The sequence below is a fragment of the Heteronotia binoei genome, chromosome 10 (genome assembly GCF_032191835.1).
Source record: "Heteronotia binoei isolate CCM8104 ecotype False Entrance Well chromosome 10, APGP_CSIRO_Hbin_v1, whole genome shotgun sequence".
NCBI classification, from domain to species: Eukaryota; Metazoa; Chordata; class Lepidosauria; order Squamata; family Gekkonidae; genus Heteronotia; species Heteronotia binoei.
In genome coordinates, this window is record NC_083232.1 from 41,482,026 (window position 1) to 41,509,243 (window position 27,218).

At 41.6% G+C, this 27,218-nt stretch overlaps 1 protein-coding gene across 1 annotated transcript; it reads left to right on the forward strand.

Annotated features, from left to right (window-relative positions):
• The first annotated feature begins 40 nt into the window (after positions 1 to 40).
• On the forward strand, positions 41 to 24,922 carry STEAP1 (STEAP family member 1). Its single transcript, XM_060248467.1, has 5 exons — positions 41 to 312; positions 17,272 to 17,371; positions 19,724 to 20,236; positions 22,399 to 22,563; positions 23,352 to 24,922. Exons 2-5 carry the CDS (start codon positions 17,291 to 17,293, stop codon positions 23,604 to 23,606), a joined length of 1,014 nt encoding a protein of 337 aa, XP_060104450.1. The 5' UTR covers positions 41 to 312; positions 17,272 to 17,290; the 3' UTR covers positions 23,607 to 24,922.
• The last annotated feature ends 2,296 nt before the right edge of the window (positions 24,923 to 27,218 follow it).

Here is a 27,218-nt window from a genome sequence, read left to right on the forward strand (position 1 = left end):
CCGCCTCCAAAGTCCCCAGATAGTTCTTGAGTTGGCCCCGGCAATGCTAGTCTGAGAAATAAGAACGCGCTTGGCTTTCTCTAAAGGAGGGCTGCCCGCGTCCTTCCTCGGGGGTGTCCCAAATCCCCAGCTAAGCTCGGCGGGACAGAGGAAAGGAGGAGCCGGCAAGGCGCGGAATGGCTGGGGGGACGCTGCAGGCGGAGCTGCGAGGGGCGGGGCAGGCAGCTGCACGCCGAGCAGTCAGACCTGCAGGGGCTAGAAGGAGACGCTGGTCTGGTTGAGCCGAGCTGCTCGCGAGAAGAAAGAAAAGTTGTAAGTAGATCGCTTGACTCGCGCGGACCGGTGCCTTGGGGCGGTGGACGGGTGCCAGTCTCCCGGCTGACCGCATATTTGCTGAGCCGAGACGAGCCACGAAGCAGGGCGTTCAGGAAGAGACTGAGAAATGCCTCTAACTGCTCTCCGGACAATGTAATCGCTGGCTCCCTTTCGCAGCATTTTCCTCTCTCGGAGCCGTGGCAATGATGAGCCCCCCCCCCCCCGCCCCACACACAGGGAATGGAAACAACGTTCCTTTATTTTTACTGTTTGAAAGAGCCCGTGACGTTTCTGTCCACGTCAGACGGCACGAAATGTACAAGCATTGCAACAGACGGGGTTTTGTCCAGGAGTCTTACCGGCAAGATGTTGTTTGCTTAAGATTTGCATGTTTAAATCTTAGCTGATTCAGCAGAATCTGCATAAATCTTGGTCCTGCCGGACTTTTATTCAATGGCGCACAGCAGTTACACGAAGGAATGAACACCGCCGCAACTGGTGGCTGCCTCTGGGACCGGCACTTCATTTTCCACAGCCAGCACGATTGCTGTTTGTGCAGACTGTTCTTAGGAGCAAGGATTCCCATATACGACTAGAGAGGTGTGTCAGCTCTTTATTCGCGCGGTATAAAGCCCTGGAGGCTGAACGTGCAGAGAAGAAAGGTGGTACCACTACCAGTGGTAGTGTGGCTGCGCTCACTTAAAAGCACTTGCTTGTCCTTTATGCGTATTTGAAGGGAACCCTGCTTTTTCGCAGGGGAAAAGAGCTTTTATGGCTTGTATGAAAGAGCTTTGAAGACCTCTCTGTGTATGTTGTGCTTACTTTGGGACACACTGGTGTACCATCCAATGTATAAACTGCAGTTGTTGTAACTATTGTGTATATGTTGAGACCGCCTCCTTTCTCGTTCAGTGAATGGAGGTGTATTCCTGCTAGCCTGGCTTACTAAAGCAAACTCTTTTCTCTCTTGTAAAATCATTTCTAAACTTTTTTTTTAAAAAAATGATATTCATCTAGCTGATATTGTAAAAGCTTTTAAAATTATAAAAGTATATCTGTTCATAATTTTTTAATATTGTAGATATAAACTGGTTGTGCTTAATTGATCTTCCAAAGCAGTGTCCCATATTTCAGAGATGAATTTTTCCACCCAGCTTTTAAAATGAGAAACAATGCCAAGAACTCTTGTATGGAAGACAAATGTGCTCAGAATAGAAAACTGTAGAAGCAGAAGGTCACAAAATAAGATTAATTCTCTTCCTGGAATCACACCCAGAACTCCTAGAACTAGGAAATGTCTCTCATGGTATAACATCTCAGCTAGCATATGATCAGTGTCCTGCTTTTGTTTTACCCGCAGAAAGGAGCAGCAGCTTTTGTGGTTCAAAAAAAGTAGATGGAAAAAGTCAGAGACTAAGGCAACAGGATCCCCAACCTTGGTGAGCCTTCTTGGAATTTTGAGAACAGCCATGGGGTACCACCACCACAAAATGGCTGCCATGCTGTCCTGGGGACAGTCATGAACTATTCTGAGGTTGCAAGTCAGAGGCAGCTTTTAATGGATGTTCTCTGCAGACCCACTCCTTTCGTCTACTCCCATGATATGAGAAAGAGATACTTTAGGGTTAAAACAAATGGCTGCCAGGAAACTCACAGGTAAATACCATGGTACTCATGGGCACCACATTGTGTAGCACTAGACTAAGGGGAGCATGTGGCATTTGATAGGATTAGAGCCAGAGTCGTGGATACAGTCTGTGTTGTAGATAAACTGAGCAGTGTAGTGATTCTGAGTTGGAGAGAGCAAGCCTGTCCAGAAACTATAGGGTTTGATGTGATGACAGATAGACAGATGTGCGTAAGTGCATTTTAGTGTTTCACCAAGGTCATCAGAATCTTTAAGGCCAAATCTAGGGAACAGTGTATGTATGCGTATGCACTCACTTCTGAGTTCCATTTTGTTTTCATAATACAAATATTAAACAACTCGAAGAGAGTGAGAGTACCTTTTATTTTTAAATTAGGCCAAGTTCAAAATCACACAATATGCTACAAATCTCAGCAAGTCAAACTGTTTTAGCAATGCAAGAGTCTGTGCCCCATTCTCAGTTAATGCATTGGATGTTCTGTAGATGCACTGAATTAAATTCTGTAAAATACATTACCATATTTTTAATTTTAAAACCACTTCCCTTATGCTGATAAAACACATGGAACTTATAATTTAAGTTCCAGACCCCTATGAACAATAGAGCTGAGTGGTTGGACATCCTGACAACTTATATCTTAAATTTCCAGCAGATATGTTTTCCTTTGCTTTTGGTTTATTTTTCCAGATTGCTGTTCCTATTGTGTTGCTTCAGATGAGCATGCAATTATTTCCAAGTTCTTAATGTTTGTATATGACCAATTCTTAACGTTTAGATGGCAATGAACTCTTCTTCAGTGCTTGTAGAGCCAGAGGACTGGAACTTGTAAAAAATCAACCAGGAGAAAAGTAGCTATGGGGTTGCAAGTTGTAAGCAAGCATAAAATGTGAGATAATATCACTCCTATGGTACAGAAGTAACAGTGGTAGCCTGTGGTGTCTGAGAGAATGAGTGAATTGGCAAGGCTGTGACTCTGCATAGGATGCTGCTGTCAGGCTCTTTTCAACCAAAATTTGTTTTCATTCTCTTTGGTTTCTGAAAAGGAAAAGTACTGAGTGACATCAGCCCTCCATGCTGGAAGAGCTAACGAAACCTTAATTTTCTAGACTGTTTAAACAAAAGTGCAACACTTCTGAGCATTTTGAAAACAAAATGGAGGGGGGGAAGTGAAATAAACCCTTTCAACTGTTGTGAGCCAAAATTAACTTTAGAGGCTCATTTTGAATTTATTGCACTGTTGCATTTGAATACTTTTGCAGTATTACCCTGCAATGGGATTTTACAACAAAAAGGAACAAAACTCCTAAAAATGATGTAGCCAAAAAAAGCACCCAATTTTTTCCCTCTTGCCCAATACATTCCTCAGGTTCTCTCTCCCCAGGTAAGTGGCTCTGCTACTGCATTTTAGCCTGCCTCTTCACATCTAAAGCAAGAAACTCAATTTTTTCAAGAAAGTTGGCATTCCATTGGAAAGGCTTACTTTGGCTGCTATGAAGATCTACAACACCTTCTAGAATTAACACCACATCATAGGGGACTGGAATGCCAAAGTAGAAAGTCAAAAGGTAACCGGAACAACTGACAAGTTTGGCCTTGGAGAACAAAATGAAGCCAGGCAAAGGCTAATAGAGTTTTGTCAAGAGAACAAGCTGGTCATAGTGAACACCCTCTTCCAACAACCTAAAAGGCAACCTGACACGTGGACATCACCTGATGGGCAACACAGAAATCAGATTGATTATATACTCTGCAGTCAAAGATGGAAAAGCAAAAACAAGACCTGGAGCTGACTGCGGCTCAGATCATGAGCTATTCATTGCAAAATTCGGGCTTAAACTGAAGAAAACTGAGGAAGCCATTAGGTCATTAAGGTTTGACCTTCATCACATCCCTTATGAATATACAGTGGAGGTGAAGAATAGGTTTAAGAAACTAGAGTTGATAGACAGAGTGCCTGAAGAACTACGGAAAGAAGGAAAGCGAAAGGCAAAGGTGAAAAGGAAAGATTCACCCAACTGAATGCAGATTTCCAGAGAACAGCAAGGAGAGATAAGGAGGCCTTCCTGAAGGAACAATGCAAAGCAATAGAGGAAAATAATAGAATGGGAAGGACAAGAGATCTCTTCAAGAAAATTGGAGAAATCAAGGGAACGTTTCATGCAAAGATGGCTATGATAAAGGACAAAAATGATAGGGACCTAACAGAAGCAGAGGAGATCAGGAAGAGGTGGCAAGAATACACAGAAGAATTATACAAGAATGATCTCAATGTCCCAGACAACCATTACAGTGAAATCGATGACCTTGAGCCAGGCATCCTGGAGTGTGAAGTCAAATGGGCTTTAGAAAGCATTACTAACAACAAAGCGAGTGGAGATGATGGTATCCCAGTTGAGCTATTCAAAGTCCTAAAAGATGATGCTGTTAAAGTGATGCACACATTATGTCAACAAATTTGGAAAACACAAAAGTGGCCACAGGATTGGAAAAGATCATTTTATATTCCAATCCCAAAGAAGGGTAATGCCAAGGAATGTTCAAACTATCGCACCATTGCACTCATTTCACATGCCAGCAAGGTCATGTTAAAGATCCTACAAGCTAGGCTTTAGCAGTGCTTTGATCGGGAACTACCAGAAGTTCAAGCTGGGTTTCGGAGAGATGGAGGAACTAGAGATCAAATTGCCAACATTCGCTGGATTATGGAGAAACACGGGAGTATCAGAAAAACGTCTATTTCTGCTTCATTGACTATGCTAAAGCCTTTGATTGTGTGGATCACAACAAACTGTGGCTAGTCCTTAAAGAGATGGGAGTACCAGACCACCTCACATGTCTCTTAAGAAACCTGTATAAGGGTCAAGAAACAACTGTCAAAACGGGATATGGCACAACTGATTGGTTTAGAATAGGAAAAGGAGTTTGACAAGAATGTATATTGTCACCCTGCTTATTTAATTTATATGCAGAGTACATCATGTGGAATGCTGGCCTGGATGAAGCACAAGCCTGAATTAAAATTGCTGGGGAAAACATCAACAACCTCAGATATGCAGATGACACTACTCTAATGGCAGAAAGTAAGGACCTAAAGAACCTCTTGTTGAGGGTGAAAGAGGAGAGCACAAAAGTAGGCTTAAAACTCAACATCAAAAAAAGGGGCTTCCGGTGTGAGAATCCAACAGAGCTGACATCTCCTGAATAAGGGGAAAACTTAATTCTTTGTTCAGGGTAGTAAGAAGCCTTTATGGGCTTCCTGCCTACATTCCTCAGACAGAAATTTGCCCAGGATAACGTACAAAATACTTTGAGCTGTGTGACCTCAGCTAATGATTGATCTCAGAGGGGGTCTTTCTGAAGCTTTGAGGTCCGGCGTAGAAAAGTGGCGTCGTTCAGCATCTACAAAGGATTAAGAGCCATTTAATTGGCATAAGCCTGTCTGGATCTCACTCTTTTGGGACTGTTAAACTTCTGAGAAGCGACAAGACCGAAGTTTAAGAGGCATAGCCGTTAAGGTACTTTGATTACAATCTCTCGCTCCGTGACTTTTCTAAGCTAATCTAAATAACATTGGGAGGTGGGAAAATTCGAATAATAAAGAAAGAGAGGGGAGGAAAAGGAAACTTGAAACTTGGACTCTGTTAAATTAAATACTTTGATAGAATCTGGGAATGAAAATTGTTTTGAATACCTGAGGTCACTGACGTATGCTTCGGTGTTATGGCTCTGCACTTGTAATTAACATAACAAGCATCTAAAGACCGCGATATTTAGAGAACGAGAACTGGGCTCAGTGAACCAGGAAGTAAAAGCTGAAGGTGCACTTGCAATCAACATAGCAAGTATTCTAAACACCGCGATATTTGGAGAACGTGATCTGGGCTCAGTGAACCAGGAAGTAAAAGCTGAAGGTGAGAGGAGCAAGAAGAAGGTCTTTGCTAGGGATTTTTAACCATAGAGAAATTGCGATTGCCATTTTGAAGAAGGGAAAATTGCCAAAAACTGTTAAAAATCAATATCTCAGCCCAAGAAGGTAGGAGAAGGACGAAATTAGTCTTATTTTAAACAGCAAGTTCTAAGCTACTGGACTTGGTGCTGGATTTAGAATTGGAGTTTTTGGATTTTTTGATGGGTTTTTTTTATGTCAGAAGAAAGACTAACTCGTGCAAAACCTCATTCTTTGGACAAAATGCAAAGTCAGTTGATACCATGGAGGCCAGGATCATGAAGGGTGTGGAGAAGATGTTAACAGCTTGCAAAAAAGAGCTTAAGAAGGACATTGGAGAACTTAAAAAAAAAATTGAAGATTTTAAAAATGAGCTGGGTATGGTTACAAACAGATTCAAGGATGTTGAAGAGAAAGTTGATGTGCATGCTTCCACCTTATTAAAACTTCAAGAGAAGGTAATAGTTCATGACTGTAGATTAATGGAAACTCAAGTGCATCTGAGAGGAACACCTGAAGGGGAGGGAACTGATTTAATGGATTGAACATATATGAACATATGAAGCTGCCTTATACTGAATCAGACCTTTGGTCCATCAAAGGCAGTATTGTCTTCTCAGACTGGCAGAGGCTCTCCAGGGTCTCAAGCTGAGGTTTTTCACACCTATTTGCCTGGACCCTTTTTTGGAGATGCCAGGGATTGAACCTGGGACCTTCTGCTTCCCAAGCAGATGCTCTACCACTGGGCCATCGTCCCTCCCCGATTATATGGTGAAAATAATTGCTGACTATTTAGAGGAAGATCCTGAAAAGTCCAGAAACATGTTGGACAGTATAGAGTTAATTCATCATATGCAAAAGATAAAGGCTTACCAAGAGATATAGTTATAAAACTAAGGACAAAAGATATGGCAGGGGAAATTCTAAATAAAAGTTTTCAAAAGGCTCTGATAGTGGAAGGGAGCAGAATCAAAATAATGAAAGAGCTGCCAAGGCAAGTGATAAATGACAGGAAGAAATACAAGAGATTAACAGAGAAGCTACATGCAGAGGGAACGAGATATAGATGGATACTACCCGAAGGTTTGGGCTTTGAGCAACATGGAAGAAGGATTACAATAAGGAATGAGCAAGAGATGTGTAGTTTTTTTGAAGAGAATAAAGACTTTGCATCATAATGGATTACAAATTATTATCTTGGAATATAAATGGACTAAATTCACCACAAAAACGAAAAGCAACATTTCATTGGATTAAAAAAAATGTAATATAATTTGTTTACAGGAAGTTCATATACAACAAAAGGATTACAAATTTTTGTGGAACAAACAATTGGGGTTGGAATTTTTTTCATTGGCGGATCAAAAGAAAAGGGGTGTGGTCTCTTACATTAAAGAACAATTAGAACCAAAATTGATATTTAAAGATAAAGTTGGAAGATATATAGCAGTGGAAGTGATGATGGATGCAAAGAAAACGTTATTAGGACTATATGCACCTAATGGAGCAAAAGATTTTTTTTTAAAGATATTAAACGACAGTTGGATGAAGTGTCCTATGACCAGATCTTGATGATGGGTGATTTCAATGGAACAATACAAAACAATATAGATAGGTCTGGCCAAAAGAGCAATAATTAAGAAGGGAGACTGCCAAAATCATTTTTTGAGTTGGTTAAACAAGAAAGCTTGGAGGATATTTGGAGAAAATTTAACCCTGAAGTAAGAGACTATACTTTCTTTTCAGCAAGACATAATACTTTTTCCAGAATAGATATGCTATGTGGCTCTAAAAGTTTGGGCCTCATAACTAGAAAAGTGGAGATTCTACCAAAGGTATGTGCAGATCATAATCCAATATTTTGGGCTGCAAAATTGCAAAAGAAAACAAAAAGATGGAGAATAAATGAGGATTTGCTACAAGATAAAGATATTGTGACTTTTCTAGAAAAAGAAATTATAGCGTTTTTCCAAATAAATGACACTGATGATATAGAATTCCAGACGGTTTGGGATACTTACAAAGCAGTAATGAGAGGACTATTGATTACATTGAATAATAAAGATAAGAGGGCTAAAGAAAAGCAGATGTTGGACATACAAAATGAAATAAAGAAAAAAGAAGGGGAACTAAGAAAAAGACCAGGGAAAAAGAAATTAATTAGGGAAATCACTATATTACAAGCCCAAGTAAGACATTTGTTGAATAAAGAATTAGAATGGAATTTAAAAAGTTTGCAACAAAAATCATTTGAAGGTGCGAATAAACCTTGAAAGTATTTAGCTTGGCAACTGAAGAAAAAGAAAGAAAATAAAATTATTAATAAAATCGTGGCTAGCGGAAAAGAGATAGTAGACCAAGAAGGAATTAAAAGAGATTTTTTAAAATATTGTGCAAATTTATTCAAAGGTGTGAAAATTAAAAAAGAAAAAATGGAAGAGTATTTACGAAATATTAAAATAGCACCCCTGACTGAGTATATGAAAAAGATTTTGAATGATCCAATAGAAAAAATTGAAATTGAAGCAGCAATAAATGTAATGAAAGTAGGTAAGGCTCCCGGGCCGGATGGATATACAACTAAATTTTATAAAACTCTCAAAGATGAGATAGTACCAAAATTGCAAAAATTGATGAATACGATAAGAATAAAAGGGGAAATTCCAAATACTTGGAAAGAAGCTGTAATCTCATTGATTCCCAAGGAAGATAGAGATGTCACAAATGTAAAGAACTATAGACCAATTTCATTATTAAACAATGACTATAAGATATATACAAGAATCTTGGCAGAACAACTTAAGCAATATTTGATCAATTTTATAAAGGAAGATCAAGCGGGATTTCTCCCCAAAAGGCAAATAAGAGACAATGTAAGAACTGTTGTTAATATTGTAGAATATTATGAGAAGCAGCCAGAAAGAGGCGGCGTTATTTTTTGTAGATGCAGAAAAAGCCTTTGATAATCTGAACTGGGACTTTATGTTTGCAGTAATGAAAAAAATAAACCTGGGAGAATATTTTATAAGAATGACAAAAGCAATATATATGGATCAACACGCAAAATTGTGTATAAATGCAGACCTTACAAATGAAATGAAGGTGAGCAAAGGTACAAGACAAGGATGTCCGCTTTCACCATTGTTGTTTATAATGACTCTTGAAATTCTGCTAATGCAAATACAAGACGATAAAGAGTTAGAAGGATTGAAAATTAGAGGATTTTCTTATAAATATAAAGCATTTGCAGACGATATTGTGTTTATAATTGAAAATCCGATACAAGTGGTACCTTTGTTGCTAGCTAAGATAAAAGAATATGGAGAAATGGCAGGACTCTATATAAATAAAGAGAAGTCGAAATTTTTATGTAAAAATATGCAACTAAATAAACAGAAAGAATTGCAGAGTTTGACGGGATGTGAAGTCACTTCTAAAGTTAAATATTTAGATCTTGAAATAACTATGAAGAATATTGATTTGTACAAAAACAACTATGAACAGTTACAGCGTAAAATGGATGAAGATATGATGAAATGGAATGGACTTAATCTGTTCTTGTTGGGTAGGATTGCTGCAATTAAGATGAACATTTTGCCAAGAATAATCTATTTGTTCCAAACTATTCCGATTGTGAAAGATAGTAAACAATTTAATAAATGGCAAAGGAAGATCTCAGAATTTGTATGGGTTGGGAAAAAACCAAGGATTAAGATGAAAATTTTAACGGATGCTAAAGAGAGGGGAGGATTTCAACTTCCAGACTTAAGATTGTATCATGATGCAGTTTGTTTGACGTGGATAAAGGATTGGATTATGTTGTTAAATAAAAAGCTTTTATTGTTAGAAGCTCATGAAAATAAATTCGGCTGGCCTACTTATACTTATATGTACTATGGGAAAAAAAAGATGGATGGTCTTTTTTCTCACCATTATATTAGAAACAACTTACTAAATACATGGATAAAATATAAGAAATATGGTGATGAAAGAAAGCCGTTATGGATAGTGCCAGCAGAAGTAATAAAAATAACAGTTGAATCTGATGAAGAGAGAGGGGTGTCATATACCGTATTTTTCGGTCCATTGGACGCTCCGGACCATTAGATGCAGGTGCCTGGCTGGGAGACAAGCGGTGAGATTGCTCCCTCCACCCCCACCGCAAACCCAGCACTTCACAGGGAGCCATCTCGCCGCTTGTCTCCCAGCCAGGCACGCAGGCGCCGGCGTGCTTCCCCCGCGCTTGCGTGCCTGGCTGGGAGACAAGTGGCAAGATGGCTCCCTGCAAAGTGCTGGGTTTGCGATGGGGGCGGAGGGAGTGATCTCGCCGCTTGTCTCCCAGCCAGGCACGCAGGCACAGAGGAAGCACCCGCCCCCTCCACAAACCCAGCGCTTCGCAAAGCGCTGGGCTGTGGAAGGGCCGACGTGCTTTCCCCCTGCCTGCCTGCCTGGCTTCAGCTGATGCTTACAGCAAGCGCCAGGATTGCTCCCTCCACCCTCCGATCCAGCGCTTGCTGAAAGCAGCAGCTGAAACCAGGCAGCTGAAGCCAGGCAAAGTGCTGGGCTGTGGAGGAGGCGGCGTGCTTTCCCCCTGCCTTCCTGCCTGGCTTCAGCTGATGCTTACAGCAAGCGCCAGGATCTCTCCCTCAACCCTCCGATCCCAGTGCTTGCTGAAAGCAGCAGCTGAAGCCAGGCAGAGGAAGCACCCGCCCCCTCCTCAAACCCAGCGCTTCGCAAGCGCCGGCTGAGGAGGGGGAGGCGTGCTTTCTCCCTGCCCGTTTGCATGGCTTCAGTGCTGATGCTTAAATCAAGCACTGGGATCAGAGGGCGGAGGGAGCGATCCTGGCGCTTGCTGTAAGCGTCAGAGCTGGAGCCAGGCAGGCAGGCATGGGGAAGCGCCGGGACGGAGGCAGCGGATCCCCCCCCCCCCGGAGGAAGGTACGTACGGTACCTTCGCTCCATAAGATGCACACACTTTTTACCCCACTTTTTCTTTGGGGGGGGGAAGGGTGTCTTATGGTGCGAAAAATACGGTAATCAACTGCTAAAGATTCAAGGTGATAAAGTTGAATTAAAATCTGCCGAAGAGCTATATAACAAGTATGACTGGTTTCAAATGCAACAAATAAAAAGTTTGATGGAAAATGATATTAAATCTGTTGGAATTAGATGTGAGCAAACTGAACTGGAAAAGGTTCTTTTTGGAGATAATGAAAAATTAATATCGAAAATATATAAATTATTGTTGAAATGGTCTACAGAAGAAGAATTAGTAAAACCTCAAATGATTAAATGGGCAATTAATGTAAATAAGGAAATACAGATGGACATATGGGAATATATTTGGAAGAACTCTTTGAGAATATCAATGTCGCACCCTGGGCGTCCCTCCTGATCTCCCGGTGCATCCATCGTCCCACTATCCCGGGCAGCCCCCCTCGGGTACTTTGTGGGTGTTCCCCAGAGGTCTCAGAAACAGGGGTGGGAGCCAGGTTACTTCACCACAGGCCCCCGTTCCCCTTCTGGCTGTGCAGCGGCTCCTGTCCCTCTCTCTCTGGAGGCAGCCTCAGTAAGCACCGACCAGCTTCCTCCCCAACCTCCTGCCTCACTCCCTTTTATCCTCCTGTCCCAGTCCTTCCCCCCTCCTGGGTTCCACCTCTCTCTGGCTCCACCCCCCTTCAAAGTCCCAGACGCCCAGGAGAGGCTTGCCGGGGCTGGGCTGCCTTTGGCGTGCCTCGGGCGTCCTGGGCCTCTGCAGCATGATGGGGTGTGGCGTCTCTTGCCGCCGCGGGTCAGGCGGCTCTCCTCCTCTTTGCCCGACGCTGGGCTTGGCTTCTCCTTCCTGCTCTCCGACATCTCGCTCTGGCCACGCTCCTTGGACCCGGAGACGAGCACGTCGGCTGTGGGGCGTTGCTCGGGCCACTGCCAGGGCTCCGTCGGCCCAGGTGAGCGGCGGGGCTGCCGCAGGGGCTTGGGGAGGTGTGGGAAGCTCTCGGGGCGGCGACAGGGGGAGATTGGCTGGCGAGCGCAGGGGGGTCCCCCTCGCGCAGTCCTCGCCCGGGCCGGCCGGGACAATCAACATGTCAGAGCATTAAAGAGAATTGTTTCAAGATGATGTATAGGTGGTATATGACTCCGAAAAAACTGGCAAAGATGAGTAAAAAGATGTCAGATAGATGTTGGAAAAGTAAGAAACATGAAGGTTCTTTTTGTCATATGTGGTGGACTTGTGGAAAAGTGAAAAAGTTTTGGCAGATGATACAACAAGAAATATCTACAATTTTGGGATATGATTTTAAGAAAGTTGCAGAGACTTTTCTGTTGGGACTACAAATGGAAAAATTTCCAAAAGAAGATAGAACTGTAATCTGGTACTTGCTCTCAGCTGCTAGGACATTGTATGCGCAGTTATGGAAGTAAGAAAAAATACCAGAGAAATGGGACTGGATCGTGAAAGTTTTATCATAGAGTGAGATGGATAAACTAACAAGAACCTTAAGAGACTATGATTTGGAAGTGTTTAAAAGGGAGTGGAAGAAATTTAGAGGATATATAGAAAAAGAGTGGAACCTAAAAGGACATTGGACAATTTTTTAATAATGAATATGAGAAAAGGGAGAAATTGAACTTTGATTGGGTAAGGGTAACTTTATAAGTGAACTCAAGTATATAACTTCGATGGGAGTCTAGTAACGGAGGGAGGGGGGATTAGAAAATATCATATGGGTTAGGGATAGTAATGATATAAACAGACATTGTTACCATATGTTATTAATAAATTGTTTAAAACAAAAAAACTCAACATCAAAAAAACTAAGATCATGGCATCTGGCCCCATCACACCTTGGCAAATAGAAGGAGAAGACATGGAAGTAGTGACAGACTTCGCATTTCTGGGATCCAAGATCACTGCAGATGGTCACTGTAGCTATGAAATTAAAAGACGTTTGCTCCTTGGGAGGACAGCTATGATGAACCTGGGCAGTATAATAAAAAGTAGAGACATTACCCTGCCAACAAAAGACCGTGTAGTCAAAGTGATGGTATTCCCAGTAATAATGTATGGCTATGAGAGCTGGACCATAAGGAAGGCTGAGCGCAGAAAGAATAGATGCTTTTGAGATATGGTGCTGGAGAAGACTCTTGAGAGTCCCTTGGACTGCAAGAATATCAAATCAGTCAGTCCTAAGGGAAATCAACCCAGACTGCTCACTGGAATGTCAGATGCTGAAGCTGAAGCGCAAATACTTTGGCCACCAAATGAGCACTCCCTGGAGAAGATCCTGATGCTAGGAAAGACAGAAGGCAAAAGAAGACGGGGACAGAAAAAGATGAGATGGCTGGACAGCATTACTAATGTAACAAACAGGAATTTGGCAGACTTCGGAGGATAGTGGAAAACAGGAGGGCCTGGCGTGACTTTGTCCATGGGGTCGCAAAGAGTCGAACTCGACTGTGTGATTGAACAACAAATATATATAAGTGCCATCAGGTTACAGCCAACTTATGACAAACTCATGGAGTTTCCAAGGTAAGAGATGGACAGAAGAGGTTTGCCATTGCCTGCCTCTGTGTAGCAACCCTGACATCCTTGGGGGCCTCCCATCAAAACACTAACCAGATGCAACGCTACTTAGCTTCTACAGTCTGATGAGATCAGGCTTGCCTGGGCTATCCAGGTCAGGTTATACTTATGTCTCACCCCAATTGCCCCTCCAGGGTTCTACGACCTTCCACCATCACCTTCCTAGACCCTGGAGCTGGCTAGAGGTCTTGGGAGGGGAGGGGTTAAGTCACCATCCTCATCCTCCTCCCTGCTGGGTGGTCCCTGTTAATACAGCCTCAAAAGCCCAGCTTGCTTCCTCCCTGACCTCTGTGTGCTGGCTCCCCGTTCCCCCCAATCCCTGCCTCTTTTCCTCTCCCCCAGTTGCGTGACCCTGCCTATCAAGGCCAGTCAGCCTCATGTAGTTGGGGTTGGTTTGGTCTGGTCTCCCTTCTTTGCCCTAATTTCTATCTCTCTTTGGGTAGAGGGTAGGCCTGACACCAGCATCCGAGGATGGGCTCAATCCTGAAGTGATCAGCACAGCCTCCTACGGCTGGCTTCCCCATCCTGCTGGCTGTTGACAACCCTCAGGCTTCGCGCCTTGCAGCTGGCCCTGCTGAAGCTCTTTTCAGGATGGTATCCTGGCATGGGTTAAAGCAGTTTCAGTCATATATATTTGCCTGTCAACCTGTATGCTGTAAAAAGGGGGTGAGGATGATGTTCTGTTGCTTTGCAGTATAGATCTGGCTCTCTGTTGCCACATATATTATCGAGTTGTCATGGAAATGGGGACCTGGCACCTGGAAGTAGACTGTTCCTCCCATTACCCAGAGATGTGAATGGCCCTGAAGGCGTTTGAGGTGCAAAGGGAAAGGAATATGGTATTGTCTGGTGATATTGTGGATAAGGGCCACTGTGCTCCTCTTTGTCCCCAGATCCCAACCAAGTGAGCATTCCAGGCGGGGGACCTTGCTGTCAATGGGGCCCGTTTTTGGGACTGCTAGGGCCACCCTGGTTGTCCCCCGTGTATCAGGGGAGCTGGATGATTCCGAGCCCAAACACCTTATATGTGGGAGTTGTGAAAATGCACCACTATCGGGGTGGCAGCAGCAGCAAGTCATTTTAGACTGTATAGGAATGGTGTCCACATGATCTGTGCCCCCAGAACACTCACTGCTACCACCATTCTGACCCCTCCCCCTTTTTGTATAACATCTGTGCAAAACACAGGACAGAAGTTGCACTGTGCAGGGGGGCTGGAGCCAACAACCCCCTTCTGTCTTAACGCATGGGCCTGATGGGCACTTGCCCATGGGCCCCACGAGCATAGGGGTCCCATACTAATCTGTGTATGCTGCAGCACTTATCGACCATTTACATTTTTATTACTGTGAGTAGTTGTCGTAGGGGCCCAGTACACTGCTTTGCCCAGGGCCCATAATGCTATTTAGATGGCCCTGCCCTTCTGCCTCCCAGGTGAGCTTCATTGCACTGCTCAGGGGTGCTTTAAAGTAACAAAAGTAGGGTGCAGAGCTTAGCAGTCATGTAGAAGCTCCCATTACATTCCAAGGTCTTCTTGCATTCCATGTAGATGAAAATCCTCATGTAGAAACAGCCTTTTATCCAACACAAATGTACTTGTAACCTGTTCTTCTGTTAATAATTTACACAAAAACTGGAAACCCCATAATTTCATTGACTTTCACCAAAATATTGAAGACAAGACCTCTGGAATATTTGTGACTTTCTCACAAAACATCAAAAGGAAAAATCGAACACACATATTTTTATGTGACAATTGGGGGGGGGGGGTTGTTCCCCTTGCTTTCCCCATCATTTAGAATTCAAATATGTTTTGTTTTGTTTTTGTTAAACCTGGTTTACCGGGCGGGGAGTGTCTGGAGTGCGGCTCCTAAGCATCTGAACTCATTGAAGCCAATGTACAGAACTATTAGTCACAATTAGTCACAAACCTTCAGCCCCTTTATGATTAACACTGAATTACACCAAGGAATTCCAGTATTGCTCTGCAGAGGAAGGCAATGGCAAACCATCTTAGAATGCCTTGAGAGTCCTATGGGGTTTCCATAAGTCAGTTATGGCTTGATGGTATTATGCACCCACAAACACACTGGAATTCTAGAAAAAAAATCTGAAATGGGGCAAATGACAGAAGAGATGTGATGAGGGGACAAATTTGCTTGATTTATTATCAATAGAATTTCAGAAGTTCCAGTGATAAACTTTTTGAAAATCAACAAGCCTGAACTACACAGACATCCCACAGCAGTAGGAATTTGTCTTAGATATATTATTACCTTGAACTAAAAGCCAAGAACTGTTTCTACCCTTGCTAAAGTGGTACAGTAAATAAATAAACAAAATTGGGGGACTTTCTGATTTGCTGGCAATCTGATCATGTGACTATTGAGAAATAAGTTCCACTGGGTTCAGTTGTGTTTATACTCATCAGTTTGCACAGTTACAACCCTGAGGTAAACTTTGGTTCATTTTTACAGACCACGATATAACATTCCACTTCTGTTCAATCATTTAAAAGCCTTGGGGGGGGAGGTGCTACCTGACAACCCCAGGTCTGTAGCCTTAGAAATGTTAATTCAAGCAGTATTCCTAGTGTCTAATAAAAAGCCCTCCTTGTCTTTATCTTTCCTGCAATTTTGTTACTTGCTTGACTCTATTCCTGTGCTCTCCCTTGTCTTTATCTTTCCATCTGTCATTTGGAAACATTTGTAAGCCTCTAGGCAGTGCTATGTGGCTTCTGTCACACTTGGAGATGCCAAAATAAATATTGAGGAGTCTGAACTGCAGGCTTTAATATGTTCACTTTTGGCATCCCTGCCTAGATCGACACCCCTGAACTAAGTGAAGCAACTGCTTCCATTGAATGCTGGAACTGTATTTTTAGCTGCCCTATAAATATTTGTTGGGAACTGCGTTTTCAAGTAGAGTGGCCAGAAAACTACAGCTTAACTGATGTCAATTAAAAAACAGAGAGCTCTTTTAAAGCACCTTTATTTATAATGATCATATGCTTTTGAGTCTCAGCATCCGTCTGAAGTGAGGCAACAGACCATGTTTTAACAAAACATCTGGCTGCCGGTCTGCAATTAAGCACTGAAGTTATGTACAGTGGCTTATTGTAGGATGTCTCTTGAGTTCTGTTGTTATTTATTTGTGATAGGTTGTAATCTACATCATCATATGAAGATGGATTAAAACCTTTAACTGTCACATCAGTCAACATTGTTTTATCTAAAGATGTTAGAGGTGGAGCCTACGGAGGATGGGATTTAGGGAGGGTAGGAACCTCAACAAATGCCATAGAGTCCATCCTTTAGGGGAAATGATCATAGAATCACAGAGTTGGAAGGGACCTCCAGGGTCATCTAGTCCAACCCCCTGCACAATGCAGGAAGCTCACAAATACCTCCCCCTAAATTCATAGGATCTTCATTGCTGTCAGATGGCCATCTAACCTGTTTAAAAACCTCCAAGGAAGAAGAGCCCACCACCTCCTGAGGAAGACTGTTCCACTGAGGAACCGCTCTAACGATCAGGAAGTTCTTCCTAATGTTGAGCCAGAAACTCTTTTGATTTAATTTCAACACATTGGTTCTGGTCCTACCTTCTGGGAACACAGAAAACAATTCCACACCATCCTCTATATGACACCATCCTTTATATGATCTTGCTTGTTTGGACATAAGTTGTAATAGGGGGAGATCTCCAGGTGCTACCAGTTATTCCAAGTTATTCTAGTACAAGAAACTAAAAAGCTGCCTGAAATTTCCTCGTAGAGTTGCTTTGAAGTAAAGAATGGGGTTGGCTAACAGCATGGATGGAGATGAAGATCAAAAGATGAAGCTTGAAGCAGGCCAAGAAAACTGCAACAGTTTGGTAAGAGTCCTATTTTCCTAAAAGTTTACATGTGCTAGTATGGCTTTAGGCATTTTGGTGGCCTGAGCAAATACATGTAAACACCAACTTTTTCCACATTCTTTTTGGGCTGGGATAGTCAAATACAGAGGGAACACTTTTACCCTTCAGGCTCCTCCTTACCTACTTTCTCCCACTATGATCCTTATTGAGATTGCCACTTATTTTGGGGGCAGGACACCTGTTCAAGGTACAGGATGCAAGCTTATCTAGAGGCAAAGTGGGGCTAGTGGAAATAGAGTGTGAATGGAAGGAAGTTCAGGCTCACTGGAGAGCAGAGATGGCAGGATCAAGAATAGCAAAGTGGCAGGATTGACCTCTTCAGAGGGGGAAAGCTTTTTTTCAAAAAAGAGCAAGCAAGGCAGAGATAGCTGAAAGAACTCTGAGCAACCTCAAGTTGTGGATAAAATTAGATACTAAGTGAATACCTAGGTCTGAAAAACAAAGTCTTCATAAAAGAAGGAACAAAAAGTAGGTAGGTAGGTAGACAGACAGACAGACAGACAGACAGATAGATTTATTGTCATTGTTCTCAAGAAAATGAGAGCAACGAAATGAGGTGCTCTTCCACAAACATACCAACACATCAACACCCACCTACCAAAGTAGGTGACTTGGATATGTGGGCATGGAGTTCTTTCACTTGTTCTTCTTTCCCTCAGAGGACCTAAGTACATGTTCCATTTTCCACATGATCTCTCTCATCTCTTCTCTAAGGACTAAGGTGGCAAGTTTTCCTGCCGGGAATTCAGTTCCCAGATGTGCAGGAGCCCAATTCAGATTGGGACTGCAGCATATGGGGAAAGGAATCTGAGCCTCTCATACACATTTTTTTCTGAATTGAAATAATCCCAGGGGGGCTCTGTTTGCCATTTGGGCTACATGTGTATTGATGGGGTCATTTGATTATTCTGTATGGGTGTGGTTCTTGTTAATATAGGGTTGCCATGCCTTTGGTTATATTTGATGCCAGAAATGGCAAGTTACATGATTAAGGAATTCCAGTGTGCAGTTAATTCATGCTGGTGATTTTGGTTGAGTCAGAAGACTTGTGTAGGAAATGCTGAACTGGTATGGTATAATGGTCAAGAGCATGAGCTACAAATCCTTAGTTAAGGCCTCAGTTTAGCCATAAATTCAGTATGTTTTATTGACCAAAGTATATCTCTGTTTTGGTTTCCTTTTGTCCTCATGTATACTATGGCAATAATAAAGCTGCCCTTTCTCATAGGATAGTTGTACAGGGTACTGAGAATGTATGAAAAGAGCTTTGAGACTTCAGGTATGCACTATTTTAGTAAGTAAGTACTAGTAATGATAGTATTGTTTTGCATGAATGCTTAGTTCATGTAAAAAGCGAGTGAAGATTTTGCCGAGAGTTCAACCAGTCTTTTTTAATGCATGCATGCACATAGATACACTTACTCTGGGAGGGAAAGGAGTGTACTGTTAACTCTTTCCCCATGCATCAAAGCTGCTATTTGCCTTTTCCAGGGAAACCTTCCCTGCAAAGGCAAGTTGCAATTGGGAGTGGTGGCTTGCTTTAAGAAATCAAAAGGTTTCCACATCCAAGCACTGATGTGCTCCAAAACATTGCAACTTTCGTATAAGTTGCCATTTTGTGACTTGCTCCTCCCACAGAGCAGCCATTTTGTGACTAGCAGATCCCAAAGTTCTTGAAAAAGGATTATGTAGCTCTGAGAAACAAAGTCTGCCCTCCCTTGTGGTCTTATTTGTTAATGTCTTCCTCCAGACTCCTTAGTCTTATTGTACAGGCAGTAAAACTGGCATTGTTATGTCTTGGTAGAAAGCGTTCGGTGACTCTTTAAAGACTCAAGAGAATTTATCCTGCCATAAACTTTTGTGAGTCAGAGCTCACTACCTTCTGTTTGACAATATCCATTTGAATCTTGGTAAGCAAAGCATTGTGTTGAAAGGTCTGAAAACTCCATTCCCTATTATCATATGCTTATTTGAATAGAATCATGTTCTCTCTCTTTTTTTTAAGTTGCATATTTCTTCATCATGATCATGGTGAAGAAATATTTAGAGGCGGCAACCTCATGAAGAGAAATCCAAGTTGAAAATCATGATTCAATAGAGAATCTGAAATTGAATCTTAAGCTTCTTCAGTTCATCCACAAGCTGCGAGACCAACTTTCTTAGGCCTGAAACCTTATATAATATCTGGAATGGTTTGAAATATAATGTGCTCCATGGGTCTACAAAAGACAACAATGGCAGGATTTACCAGTATTGACAAGTACACTTAAATCCTTCTCAGGTTTATGCATTGTGTCTTCTCCTTTCCAGATTATGGATTTACAAGTTACTGGTACACCTGAAGCAGCTGCTTTCCCCCATTTACATCAAAGAATCTATATAGATGAGTTTGAATCTCCTCCCAACGAGTACTGCAAACATGACCTTTTCCCTGAATGGCATTTGCCAATGAAGACAGGACTGATATTATCTTTGTTGACCTTTACCTACACTTTTCTGAGGGACGTCATCCATCCTCTTGTAACTGCTCAAGAAAATGTCTTTTATAAAATTCCAGTCCTCGTTATAAACAAAGTCTTACCTGTTGTTTCAATCACCCTTTTGGCTTTAGTTTATTTGCCTGGAGTATTGGCTGCGGGTTTTCAGCTCCATTATGGAACCAAATACAGACGCTTTCCACAGTGGTTGGATAGGTGGATGTTATCAAGAAAACAGTTTGGGCTTCTTGGCTTTTTTTTTGCCTCAATGCATGCGTGCTACAGTTTGTGCTATCCAATGAGGAGATCTTACCGATATAAGCTTTTGAACTGGGCATATCAACAGGTATGACCAAACACTATAGATTCGTACTAATATGAAATTGATGGTGCATCTACCTGTGGAATACTGTAACTGATTCTAGTCACTTTTATTTTCTGTCATATTTTTGTCCCTTTGAGAAGCTCACAGTGGTATACATGCTTCCCTGCTATCTCCATTTTATAATCTCAAAAGCTTTGTGAGAGGCTAGCCTAAGAGGATAATTTGACCTTTGAGCTTCATGGTCGAGCAGGGATTTAAACCTGGGTCTCATTATTCCTTGTCTGACACTCCAATATAATACCATGGTAGCTGCGAGGAAAAATATTGTAAACTTGTGGCAGTATTTTAAAAAGTGTAACTAAAATGGTTAAGAGATTGGGAGCTGGACCATCTTGCCCTGGAAATGAAAGCTTACTAACAGGTTGGTAGTGTTTATTTGGGGAAAGGGAAAGGTAACCGATGGGGCCATGGTAGAAGCTCATAAAACTATAAACAATCTGGAGACATGAAATAAAACAAGTATTCTATCTCAAAAAATAGCAATGTCACTGTTGTACAAAAATGACTGCTCAAAATGAGAAATAATCCAGGTGTGAATGCACATGGTTGTTTTGCTCCTACACAGTTGACAATTGGTTAGCTGGGTTCTCTAAACCAGCTCAGTGGCCACTTCAAATGGCTACTTATAAATTGTTTCCTTCAGCCAGATGAAATTTACAAAGTAATAGTCCATCAGTTTCACTGGGAATGCACCCTAGCAGGAGGGCATGCATAATGTAAACCCGATTTTTGAAAAGGCCCATTATCAACCTGGCTTTTGAGGAAGACAGCAGGAGGCAAAAATCTCTGTTCTTTGGGAGAAAGTTGGGGGAGAACCAATCATTTTTCTGTAGTTCACACCCAAAATAAATTTTCTGTAGTTCACACCCAAAAGTGTGAGAACATGCTGTATCCTAAAAAAAGATACAGCCTAGAACTCTTAAAAGCACTTTTGAAAATTTTAGACTTTCCATAGGCTTGCAATTGTTGTCCTGTTTTCAGCATTTTTTTTTGTAGGTTTGGAACAAGTAAAAAAAAAAAACCTTTCCCCCCTTCAAACATTGCATAATTAACATTTTGGGGAAATGGTGATTGTCACTACCTTAGTAGTTTTACGTTTAATTTATCAGTAGCCATAGACTTGACAATTAACCATGTTAACAGTATAAAGTATAGCTTAGATCTTGCCAAAAATAAGTGCTAATGAAAAATCTGTCAAGGGAGCATGACTTTCTTGCATCCATCAGGGACAACATGAAGCAGGAGTCTGACGTCTGCAGTGGAAAGAGAGGGATTGATGAAAAATATCCTATCTATTGATATTGTCCATGAGATCCAAATCCCTGCCATTCAAAAGATTTTAAAGAAATTGCTGCCTTTTAAAGGAAAGCTATGCCTACTAAAATTCCCTCTTCCGTTCTCCTTTGCATCTGGTTCCCTCTGCTCCTGTTGAAATCATGATAGCTTATTCCCTGTGTACAAGCCAATAAATGTTTAAGAAGTCTTGAGCTGCCCTAGCAAGATGACAAAAGTTGTGAAAAATGCCTGATGATCAGCTCCATACAGTACTGATCGTTAGTATATTATATGTTATTACAACCTGTCAAAGGTAGCATCAGATGGAATTTTGCTTGTTGGCAAATAAAGGCAGTCCTGCTGGGAAATCTAGTTAAAAGGGAATTAGAATAAGCCTCCTTAAGGGCCAAACTTCCCTGAAATATCATTGTGGCACCTGAATCAGGAGGAACAGGAGACCATGGCAAAGGACAACTCCCCCCCCCCCCTTGCAGTTGTAAACAAGCTATAGAAGCATTGCATATTCTCCCCAGTACCATGATCTGTCCTGCATAGTTTCATGTAGGGAAACATCAGTGTGAACTGACTTGTACACATACACAACCTACTATTGTTCCTATTATAGTACTAAATGTAAAAAATAGTGCCTTAATCACATGATAAATGCTGTAATTTCTACTGGTTCCTATGAGGTTTTCTTCTTGCAAAGCCCATACACAGATGACACTGAATCCCAGATTTAGGGGAGGGGGATGCATTCAGCTGTTATGAATCAGCCTTAAATATTAAATACAACTGGGTCCTACAGACATAATTCCGTCACTTTAACTATATTATGCTCTCTGCAGGTAAAGCAAAAAAAGGAAAATGCCTGGATTGAGCACGATGTTTGGAGAATGGAGATTTATGTGTCTCTAGGAATTCTGGGACTTGCTGTCCTGGCTATATTGGCAGTTACATCAATTCCCTCGGTCAGTCAGTCACTGACATGGAGAGAGTTTCATTATATTCAGGTATATATAAATGACATTGTATAGTTCATTCAGGAGGGACTGTCACCTAAAGGAAGAGTGCATACCTTTGCATGCAACTAGACACTGAAGATAGATTCAGGTGAAAAGAACTTAAGTGCTGGACTTTCTAGGAAATTGCTGGAAGGCTGGACAATCACAATTTCCTTATTGGTATAAATCAGATTCTTTTCTCTTCCCCGAACTGAAAATAGTTGTTCATGTCAGGCATTTACTTATATGGAGATATTTCACAGGGTAGGTAGACCCTTCTCTGCAAGCAGAATCGACTCATGAGTCCAGTTTAACAATCCTAGCTGTTTTGCTGTAGATTAGGACTGGCACGGGCCCATATACCTTGACGTACAGCTTGGAAGGTGCAAAAATAGTGTACCAAACTTCAGGTCTGCTATATGGAGTTCGTTGTGTGTTTTTGAAGTTCAGAGTTGCAGATCCTGGCATTATTTATGTAGAGCTGACTGTATTTTGGCATTGGATTGAATATGCATCAACACATTCTTCAAGAGGATTTTAATTAAACCCTTGATGTTGCCTGTGGCTAGGTTTGCCAGCTTTTGAAATGACTCTTGATTTGAATAGCCATTATTATCTAGGAACAAGCATGTAATAATGTATATCTCTGTCCTGTGAAAAGCTTCACCGTCAAGCTTCTGCTAAAGGCACAGAAGCAAGCCAGACTTGTTTTGGGGGAAGGAGGAGTTTGGCTGGTGTTGACAATATATATTACAATGTATCTAAACAATCTACCTTGTCATATATTTTCTTTCTAGAGCAAGATGGGACACTTAGCTCTCCTGCTGTGCACCATTCATGCACTAGTATTTGCATGGAACAAGTGGATCGATGTGGGCCAATTTTTATGGTATACTCCTCCTACTTTTATGATAGCCATTCTTCTTCCAATAGTGGTTTTGGCTTGCAAAAGTATCCTCCTTCTTCCATGCCTTAGGAGGAGGCTACAGAAGATCAGAGCTGGCTGGGATGCTAACACTGTGTCAAGCAAGGAACTGACAACTTCCAGATGAATAGTGTTTTATTCTGCTGCCAACTTTTTCAGACCCTAAATATGTAAAGATCATACCTGGGGCTGTTTCTTCTTCATCACCCTATATATAAATTATAGTGAGTTTATTCCATTAGGCAGGAGTTTACGTCCATGACTGTATGCTTAACATCATGCTAAAGTCAGTATCTTTCCTCTCCTAATTAAGTAATTTTCTTCTTCAGTTCAACTGTTGTTTTAAGACATTCACCCACATTAATAGCTGACCTGAGCAAAAATAGAGTGGAACAGACACAACTTGTTAAATCTCCTGTATATTCAGTGTGTGACTTTCTTATCAAAATTCTAAACATTTTGATTCCAAGTTCCAAGAAAACTGTGATAATAAGCATATTATTCAACAACCTTATGTACATAAGATCTAAAAATGTGTGATCCAAATTAACAGGTGTCTACCATGATTTAAGACATAGTTTGAGAGTTCTTCTTCCTGGATCAGCTTGGCCATTTATTTTAATGGTAAGCATACCAGCGTTTTATATGCCAGGATCATCTCTCTCTCTCTCTGAATTTAGTGGGAATTCTGTGCATGCAAGAGATCTCTGTTCTGATCTGAGCCACACATGAGGATGTTTCAACAGCACAGAAGTTAACAGACACCTTCCTGATGCTGAAACAAAATGCCTTGCTGGATGAGACAGAGTCCATGTAATCTAACATTGTTTTCAATAGTAATCTGCTGTATCTCTCTGGGCAATGACAAGCAGAACTCGAAAGTGATAGACACCTTCCATTTGGCCCCAGAAATTGGTATTCAGAATATACTGCCTCAGAACATGGAGATAACATTTAGCTAACATGGCTGAAAGAGAGCCACCCCCCCTTCCCGAACAAAGGTCTGTAGGTTGGTAGAGTGTTATGTGCTAGTGAATTTTGTGACATATTTCCTTTGCCATTCCTGAACCTACTGGCTATCAACACTGTGAAATTGTACAGGATAACTAGGGGAGACCTGAGCAATCCTGTCAGCATATTCCTGTTAGTCCAACAAATATCAAATATTGTGGAAAAGCTCTGAGCAGCCAATTTTATTTCAGTTTTCAGTTATGTTTTGAGGCTACAGGACTGAGTAACCAAATTTATGTTTGGGTTTGGGGAAATATCTTCAGTTTTCTTTTTAAAAACTGATTCAGTTTTATACTTCATAAAAGTATGTTTATAAAGAATTGAAATTATGCATTTACTTCTGTAAATAAGACCTGAAATACAGTTTTGTACTTGTTAAAGCACTTGCTAACACGTACTGTATTTAAAATAAAACACTTTTGCATTTTTCAACTTATGCTCCAGAATTTTTAGAAAATATATAAAAGTGTTTCAGGAAAAGAATTCTATTGGGAAAACTTACATTTATGGCATAGAAGACTGAATAGATGACTTTATTTTCCACTTGTTTAACAGTGCTACTTGTTCCAGATTACTCTGGTCAGGCCTGATTCAGACATAGGCATGCCCTTAAGAAGTCCCAGTCATCTAGTTAGCTGTCATAGATCAGATCATTCCTCTTGGCAATAAATACACCTCAACAACATTTGATTTGATTCTGATACAGTACAAAAATAAAAATGTTACTAGATAATCTTTGATTTCCTTTTTCTTCTATTAAAATAGGTATTTACGTTTTTAACAGACTCAAAAGAATTGATTTTACACAGATCATTAAAGGACATGATTTATTTGAACCCATTATGAACACATGAAGCTGCCTTATACTGAATCAGACTCTCAGTCCATCAAAGTCAGTATTGTCTAGTCAGACTGGCAGTGGCTCTCCAGGGTCTCAAACGGAAGTTTTTCACACCTATTTGCCTGGACCCTTTTTAGTTGGAGATGCCGGGGATTGAACATGGTGACCTTCTGCTTACCGAGCAGATGCTCTACCACTAAGCCACCATCCCTCCCCAAATTGCTGACCAAAAGTAAGCAGGTTACAGGCTATGAGCTTCCTCAAAGAGAATTATGTTTCCCGTATTTTAAAGTTTCCAAAATCATCTGCCAAAAATCTGTTCTATTTGACAGGGCTTCATATTCTTGGCTTAGTAATATCTTCAGATGCTATACAAAGTTATCTGTATTCTTGTATATTCAAATACTTTCTTCAAATTTATAAAAACTATTATAGTTAGCTTGCTACTTATAACAAAGAATATAAAAATAGGTATTACAGGTATCCCATACTATCTGCTGGACAACCAATCTTTGAACTTCTATTCATTTCTATGTTTAATTGGACATTCTTGTCATTCACAAGTGCTTCTCATATTTGAGACCAGAAACATCAATTATATGGCTTATAATCTAAAAAAAGAAGGTAAAGGTAGTCCCCCTGTGCAAGCACCAGTCGTTTCCAACTCTGGGGTGATGTCGCATCATGACGTTTTCATGGCAGATTTTTTAACAGGGTGGTTTGCCATTGCCTTTCGCAGTCATCTACACTTTACCCCCAGCAAGCTGGGTACTCTTTTTATCGACCTCGGAAGGATGGAAGGCTGAATCAGCCTTGAGCCAGCTACCTGAATCCAGCTTCTGCCGGGATCAGGTTGTGAGCAAAGCTTGGCTGCAATACTGCAGCTTACCACTCTGCACCACGGGGCATTAATTATCTATAATAATAATTCTCCTGTTATGGTGGCAAATCTGAGCATCCTGATTGGTTGGGGCTCAGTGGGATTGTGGGGTATCAGCCTTTTGCCTGTCAAACTAATAAATCAAGAGTACTTCTGTGTCATTGGTTGAGTCTGCTCCTCTCACCCACCCGAGTGGCTACTGCTAGCCAGCAAAGCTGATTCTGTCAGTAAAAGGCAACCAACCTTAGTTCTGGCAGTTACTGTGGGAACGCACTACTGACCCATCACACATCAGTCACCATCTCTGGCCTCCAATTGGCTGACTCCCTTGCCCCTGCCTACTGCAGGCCCAGGAATATTGAACAAACTGCCAAAAGCAGCCTTACCTCAGAGACAGCTGCATCGTCAACTCTTCTCTGTATCCTCTCTGTCAACCAACCTCAGGAAGGGCTGCAGTGCACACACAGCCTCCAAAGGCCACAGAAATAGCTAGGGAGGCCAGGCCCCACTGGGAGTGTTTCCTTCGAGCCCATGGCTGCCCCCTGGAAAGTGCTAGCTAGAGGCTGTTGTTAGGCAACCCAGGCTGCTTTTGTCAAGAAAGGGAAAGGCTTCAGGGGAAAATAATGCCATACAATCCACCCTCCAAATCAGTTATTTTTTCCAGGATGGGGAGAGAGATCTGTTGTCTGGAATCCAGTTGGCAGAGATCAGCTCCCCTTGAGATGGGGGGGAGTGAATGCCTTCACTTGGATGGGTGGGAAGACAGCAAGGGGGGCATTTGCCCAGAGCCTTCTTCTAGAGCCAAAGGCATTTGCCCAGAGCCTTCTTCTAGGAGCCCTTACTCCTAGTACAGGCCTTACTCTTAGTACAATTTAATAATTACCAATAGCTGTATTAGTCTGTTACTCTTTTGGTTTTTTCCTCTTTCAAGGCTGTTATATTCTGGTTCTCTCGACTCTCTGCTTGGAATGTTTAACTGAGGTACCAGGTGAACCATAAAACCATTT

Coding starts and splice junctions, on each gene's coding strand:
- STEAP1 (XM_060248467.1), top strand. CDS start 17,291: ATGGGGTTGGCTAACAGCATGGATGGAGATGAAGATCAAAAGATGAAG. Junction 17,372..19,723: donor AAGAAAACTGCAACAGTTTG/GTAAGAGTCCTA, acceptor TCTCCTTTCCAG/ATTATGGATTTACAAGTTAC. Junction 22,564..23,351: donor GAGAGTTTCATTATATTCAG/GTATATATAAAT, acceptor TTTTCTTTCTAG/AGCAAGATGGGACACTTAGC.